The 7,435-nt window shown below is 34.7% G+C and overlaps 1 protein-coding gene across 1 annotated transcript in view; it reads right to left on the minus strand.

Annotated features, from left to right (window-relative positions):
* Nucleotides 1–525: 525 nt before the first annotated feature.
* Nucleotides 526–7,435, minus strand: part of PPP1R42 (protein phosphatase 1, regulatory subunit 42) — a 14,683-nt gene continuing 7,773 nt past the window's right edge. Inside the window, exons 5-8 of the mRNA XM_009995594.1 lie at nucleotides 4,147–4,264; nucleotides 2,694–2,822; nucleotides 1,287–1,439; nucleotides 526–533 (exon numbers count right to left, since the gene is read on the minus strand). Coding sequence (XP_009993896.1) covers nucleotides 526–533; nucleotides 1,287–1,439; nucleotides 2,694–2,822; nucleotides 4,147–4,264 — 408 coding nt within the window. The remainder of the gene's footprint in view (nucleotides 534–1,286; nucleotides 1,440–2,693; nucleotides 2,823–4,146; nucleotides 4,265–7,435) is intronic.

A 7,435-nucleotide genomic window follows, 5' to 3' on the forward strand; every position in this document is an offset into this window, starting at 1 on the left:
GGAAAGAGGAAACATCTGCTGGAGTAATTTATTTGACTAACCCTGACAGTAGGATTAAAATTTCTTAAAATTAACTAATTTATTTGGTTTGATACTGAATTTCAATTAAACAATGCAGGTATTTGTCAGTTGGACAAAATTCTGTCGCTTTACATGTGGGCACATTTATGTATATCCCTAGTTACCAGATCTGGCAAGGAAATACTGTGATTTGTCATTACTTCTTATCTGCATATACTTTAAGAATTAATATTTCTGTATTTTTAGTTGTTTTTTTTCCCCCAAAAAAAATTGTAAAGAAATCACAGCCCTTTCACTAATTCCCAAGACTCTTTGGTTTCCATGGAATTCCACTAGTAAGATTAGAATACTTCTCAAGATCAGTGATTACACATGAAATTGTTACATATAGCAACCTTCAGCACCTATGATAAAAGCCTGACTTATAAGGCTTTTGAAATAATTAAATGCATGTCATCTGAATGTCATTTATTGTAACCTTTATGAGAATTAGAGTAAAATGTTCTAGACTCCTAGTAAAGAAAAAACTTTAAAAATTCAAATAGTTTAATTTGAAAATATAAGTTAATACAAATACAGACATTTTGATCCAGCCAAGTATGGAAAGTGCAATCTTTGCCTTTCTAGGGTCATAAAGGATTTTAACAGGGCCAGAAGTGTACTTCAGCTTCTTAATACTGGCAAAATTTTTGTCAGGCAAAGAAGCTCAACAATTGGACAGCTTTTTAACATAGCAGAGTCAGAATGTTTAATTTAAAAGGAGAGAACAGAAGTTCTTACACTGAAGAAAACAACTTTCTGGGAGGTGTTGACAGAACACAGAGCATGTGGTCAGAAAAATGTTACTCAAGTATGTAATACACTGGAACATGTCTATTAGAAGTAAGCTAGAACGATGATTCTCCTTCTGCACATCACTGTGTGCACAGGACCAGCCTTCAGCAATGATGCTGACAGCAACTGCACTTCCAAGAATTGACTTCAGTATTGTTTTATCTTTGTGGAGGATGACAATCAAATGCATGTGCTAGTAACACTGCAGTGAAGTTACTACTATTAGTTACTCTACTGATTTATAACCAGAAACTGAATTGTATTATCCTGTTGTTCCAAGAAATACCGACAATAAACATAACTCGGTTAAAAAACCTAAAACTGTCTTAAGATTAAATTATTTCTTCATGTACTTGTTTTCCAGCTGATTCAGTAAGAGCTATACAAGCTATAACCAAGAGAACTAAGAGGAAGATGTCTGAGGTACATACCTGTTTTCATCTGGCTTATTTTTTTTTCCAGGATTCTTGGCAGAGGTTTTCTTATAATTTTGTGCATCTCAGACAAAACTAAAGGTTCTGGCTCTTCTTTCACAGAGTGACTGCAGTGAAAGGGAGGAATAGAATAGGGTGTTTCTAAGTCAGCTGCAGAAAACAGAAGAAAAAAGAATTAATTTATTATTAACTAATCATGCCGAATCAAACCATATATACTTTAATATTCAGTAAGATTGATATATCTTGCTGTAGAAGACAGTGTAATAAGCCTTAGGGTAAAATGCTGCTAATTTACTAGAATTATAACACAGACTGGTTTGAGTTGGAAGGGATCTTAAAGATCTTGAGAATGGAGAACTTAATATGAAATTATGGAAAGTGCTTCAAACACTGATGAAGGTGAATATTAAAGCATGTATTCCCATTCAGGTAGAGTTATTTGAAGGGACACAGCACCTCCTTATATCAGTGGTTATTCAGAAGTCAGAATAATACTTTCAGAGCCATTACCATTCACATATGGCTTCCAACTACCGGGCAGACTCAACTTTCTCAGGACCGAGGCTGGCAGGCTGGGTCCTTTCCAGTACATGTCTTCAAAAAGAACTGATCTTCAGGAGGTTTCATTAATTAATAATTTGAGATAGGATGGCTATGAAGAACATGCTCTGTCCCTTAAGTTACATATTACAGTTTGTCTTCTCAAAACAATTGTTACAACTGCCACCAACTTTATAAATACAGTCATTCAAACCATTTTGAGTAACTGGAAGTCTAATGTCTGTTTCTAAATCCTGCAAGGTGGCAAGACATACTCTTAAGGCATTTATATTTTAATCTGCAGTTCAATCTATAGCAACAACAATTCTTACACAACCATTAAAAATATATTTCATAGTCTATTTCAGGTTTTGCTTGAGTTTCAAAACTAATTTTGTTTTCACTCTTCAAGAGCCTGTAGGTTTTTCTTTTAGGTTGGAGGCTTTTTCTCCTCCAAGACTTTTTTTTTCTCCTTCTAAGGCCTTCAAAAGGACTGGCACAGATTGAATAAGTATTAATAAATACATTTTTAAAGTTTGATGTATTTAATACATAAATATTCTAGAATGCAAAACACTTTTTCTTTTTTAATATATGGAAAGTAATAATGAATATTTACAAACATTCAAAATATACTAGCTACTGCTTGTAATAATTTTAGGAGATTGGGATGGAAGGAAAAAAAACACCACATGAATTAGTACTAAAACTAAATTACATATTGGAGAAGTCAAATTTCTGCTCTTGTGCTTCGGTCTCACCACCAGTACAAATCTCATTCCTCATATTTACTGCTAGCTGTTATTTTATAATTTCTATAATATTTCAAATAATCATGAAGAAATTAATTAGCTTGCTTACAAAAATGTAGATAGACTGCATGATCATTTGTCATTCTTTCTTTGTTTTTTTTCCTGGCAGCTTTGGAGGCTTTCCAATTCACTAGGAATTGTCTTTCCATTTCTTTAATTTCTTTCCCATCGAGGGATTCTGTCAAAGAGAAGAGAACATTTTCTGTGATAATCCAAAGTAAAAAGCTGTAAAAAGCTGTATGTACTGTGTACTGCTCTGTATTTCCTTACTTCAAATCTTTTTTCTCTTGTCAGTCTTTTGGCAAAAAAAAAACCCAATACACCTTGATATTCATATTCTAATTAGCTGCAAAAGTGAGTTGACACAATTACAAAATAAAGCATCTAGTATTTTTGCAACTTTCAAGGGAAATATTTGTCTATATTTTCACATTTAGTTAACATGCAACACCTTGCAGAAAGTTCTGAAGATAAAGTAATTCTCTTTACACAGGATATATCTGGATGCAGAAATTAATAGGAGAGAATGCTGCATGGCTTAGCAACAAAGGAATCATGCTGATCGTGAAGACAAGCAGACAGATCTGCCTCTGCAAGATTAACTTCACTCACTTTGATGCCATAAAGCTTATCCTCTACGTTGACTTTGTTGCATCTGCATTTTTCAGTCAGACCAAATTAAAAACCTCATTTGGCCACAAATTGAGGTTGCATTAGAAGTGTCCTAAGACCCTTTTATTTTTATTGTGCTAGTAGGATTTTTGTTTCTCTTAATGGCCAATATTTTGTTCTCAGAAAAGAGAAAAACAATTTTTTTAATGACAACTTTTAAGATAATACCACCTTTATCTAAGAAAGTTAAAAATAAGTAGACTTTCTAAAAAAATTATTTCTTAATATAATTATTAAGAAATAATAATTATATTATTATTATTGAATAGTTGCACAAGGAAGACTAAATTGCTCCCTATTATGCCAAAATTATCCCCAAATAATAATGTAAACTGCATCCCCTATAAGTTAACAAATACATTAATAACACAAGTGTAAGCTGGTTTTATGTTCTGCTATATGATAAATTGAAGCAGGGTAAGGTATGAACTGTACAGCTGTAACTGTACACCTATAACACCTAAGCAACTAGTACAGGCCAATACAGGAGTAGGCTAAACTAATCTCTCAAAATCAGTTTCACAACATCTGGAATATGAACTCAGAAAAGCCTTTTGTCTTACAACAACCTCACTACTCGATTACTAAAACTAATGGTTAATACTACTAATAGCAAAAGCTGAGCAACAGAGTTTGTGCAGCTGATTACGTAAGCAGTTTTAGCTAAATTACCTGTGCACAAATTTAAAATTAATCATTTGACATAAATACAACAGTACTTTTGTTTACATACATAGTGAAATTCAAGGACGATTAATATATCCGTTATTTTCTGAAACAGTGAGGGCTAGGGATGGGTTTTTAGGCTGGCTATTTGTTTAATTTTTTACCTAAAGTTTGTGACTGCACTACAATCCTGTCCCTGTACTTGGGTTTGTGGCAGATGGGGTTTCCTGTAAGATCCATTCTGCGTAGTTTTGTCCATTTGGTTAATGCAACCTCTAAATCCTGCAGTTGATACAAGAACAGAATACTGTGATTATGTTTTCCTCTCCAGAGTAAAATTCCATAGCAACATGATTTGTTTGGCCAGGCCCAAATCCTGCACACAGAAATAACTTCAGTGTGATTATTAATACAGAGTGACACTTAGCATTCCCTGAATATATCATAATTGCACAGAATAAATGGTGATGCAGTTGGAAAACTCTGGATTTTTAAGGAAACAGTAATGTTAGCTATGGAAAATTACCACTACAATCCCACTCAAAGCTGAGGCATTACCAGCCAAAGAATTAGCACGATATGCAATGTCTGTAAATGCATCCCCATGGTCTCACAAAGCCCTCAGAGTACCTGTGTCTGATTTAAAAAAAAAAGTTGAAGGATAAATACTTTACAGAGAAAGAACAGAATAACGGAAGCTAAAAATCATTCAAACTGCAGTAGACTGCCTCCCTCTTTATGTATATGAAAAACTGCATTTTGTAGGAGAAACAGCAATCTGCCCCCTACAGAAGTGTGGGTGGTCAGTTATAGTATTGGCCCAACTAGTTAATTTTTTTAAATATACCTTTCTCCATCTGGGGTTCTGTCTGATTACCCAAGGGCAGTATGACCTAGGTAAAATTTATTCTGTCTTTTAAATACAATAAATTCAAGTTAAAAGGATGCAAAGCTTAACAGATTGGTCCTTTCTGCTCAAATACCCTACATTCTGAAATATTTCCTTTCCAAAATTTCACTTAACTGTCCTTCTTTATAGGTTTCCTTATATGTGTGGAAAGCTTAAGGTGGGGATTCAAAACAAACTGTATGCATACAAGAGAGAGAATTTATGTTCTCTAGTTGTAATAATTTGGAAAAACTTTACTACTCATGATGTGACAGATTCTAAACTGCAAAGTCTGCAAAATTTTGTAGCTTGATACCAATAACGGAGTATTCAGCAATGTGGCCATCACTGGGGTCCATCAGATTTAGAAAATCACCTGGGTAACACAAGCAGGGAGAATTCTGGTTTTGCAGGCTCTACTCCCTTGGTAGAAAATCCTCCTGGGAGTATTCTATGTGTTATAAAATACACGTTTAGAAAAATCACAGGGAAGAGGAAGTGGCAGCACAGGCTCACCCTCCAAACCATATAATTTTTCAGCTGTCTATGATGATGGTGATAGAATTTGTTATCCAGTGATAACATCTTTTTAGAAAAACAGAGAGCAAAAGTCTGGTTCTGTGAAGAGCGAGGCATATAAAACAATGCAAGAAACTCTGAGGACCAGTCCACATGGAGAAATGTTGATAAATCTCACAATGTTACACAGCAAAGCTTTATCAGCCTGCATCAGAATAGCAATATAATTGTTCCCACAGTTTAGGTGCTAACATTTAATCACAAATACAACAATTTAGGGGAAAAGTATTTTAGGCTAGGCTTATTAAAAAAGAAATATCATTTAGCATGTGTATTTATTTATTAATTCTTCCCTGAACATTCAGGCATTCTCAGTGAAATCTGCAATGTGTTCTAGATTTCACTAGAAATATTTTTTTTCAAGTAATAGTTTTGCAACACGAAGTTGTCTGTTACTGAAATAAAATGTATACAGTTTAACTTTGATGAATGTATACAAAGAGTCCTGTAGATTTTTGTTAGCTATTACTTACTTGATAAATGACCCAGAACATGCTTACTCCAGTGTATGTTTATCTAAGAGCACACTAATCCTGTGCTGAAATATGATTACCCTTTCGATACGCTCTGGTTGTTCATTGCCTTCCTGTCTGTAATAAAGTGCTTTCACTTCCCAGCCTTTCAATAAGCTATACTAAAGGGACCAGACACTCTTCTGGGCAGTCTCCGTTTGATAAATGATCATGTCATGCTATCACTTTGAGGTCTGCTGCAAAATACTGACGAGCAAATTATATTCCATGGCGGGGGGAGGCGAGGGGGAAGGGCAAGTGCCTTGGTAGGCAGCTGGAGTGCTGGCAGTAACATTCTTACCAATTAACGATGGCCACTTAAGAATTGGTATTTGACCAGTGTGCTCCAGTTTTTATCGGAAACGTCTAGTCCAACTGCCCTAACTACATCTACAGACAGCAATTTGTCACCATTTTGACTTCCTGTCATAATCTGTTTGAGAAAATCGATAATTTTCCTCTTGTTCCTGACTCAGTTCTGAAGCGAATGAATTAATCTTTTGTGATATCCTCTTGTCATAATCAATACTGGGCAGAGGTTGAATAAATTAAGACATAGGAAGTACAGATTTTTACAGGTATTTCTGGCTGTATTTTCTCTATCTATTCAAATACTCATACAAGGAATAATCTTCCCAAAATGAACATAAATAATAAATAAATATTCTGCCTTTTTGTAAACAGGAATAGTTGTGAGGTTTTTTAACTGGAATAGTGTTTCTAAAAAATTATCTTAGTATTCCAACCCAAATATACTGCAATTTAGAAGTCTTTGTGAACCTGACTAAAGTAAACCAGAAGCTCGATAGGATAAATAAATGAAGTAGTAAGCACTAAAAAACCAAAGAGAAGCCAATTCTATTAAAATAAATTACTTGCTTGGTAAGTGACCTAAGACATGCTTTTTACATGTGATAACTAGTCAGTTATTTTGCATGAATTGAGAAAAATTACTTAATTTTTTCTTCTATCTACTTTCCAGACTGCATTACATAAACTTCAGTCATGTGAAACAAGGTCATATGCCTTGATGTCTGTTAATTATGCTAACAATGCCCTGAATTAGCCAGAACCTTAAGTGCTTGAGTTTACTAGCCCTAATTTTCAATTAAGCTGAAATCAACGTGGCATTGTTGAACAGCAAGGGAGCATGGGTTTTTGTAAGAATCTGACAAAAAATGAGATAAATGTTTATGTATAACATAATTACACAAATTACACAAAAGTGAGAAAAGACTACATGCGAAGAGTGTCCTGCATGTATTTCTTATGCCTTTCACAGCTCCCTCTTTTGCAAAGATTCCATATTATCCCTGCTGCCATTATTTTTGCCTCTGCAACACAGATCACTGCTGTTGACCAGCCCTGCTCAGGAATGGATGGCTCCCCCACAGCTTGTCTTCCCAATGGGTGAAGCAGAGCTGGGTGCAGAGCTCTTGGACACTTCTCTGTCATGCAGCACTTCCACAGACT

This window comes from Chaetura pelagica, unplaced genomic scaffold, assembly GCF_000747805.2.
Source record: "Chaetura pelagica isolate M959 unplaced genomic scaffold, ChaPel_1.0 scaffold83, whole genome shotgun sequence".
In the NCBI taxonomy this organism is placed as follows: Eukaryota; Metazoa; Chordata; class Aves; order Apodiformes; family Apodidae; genus Chaetura; species Chaetura pelagica.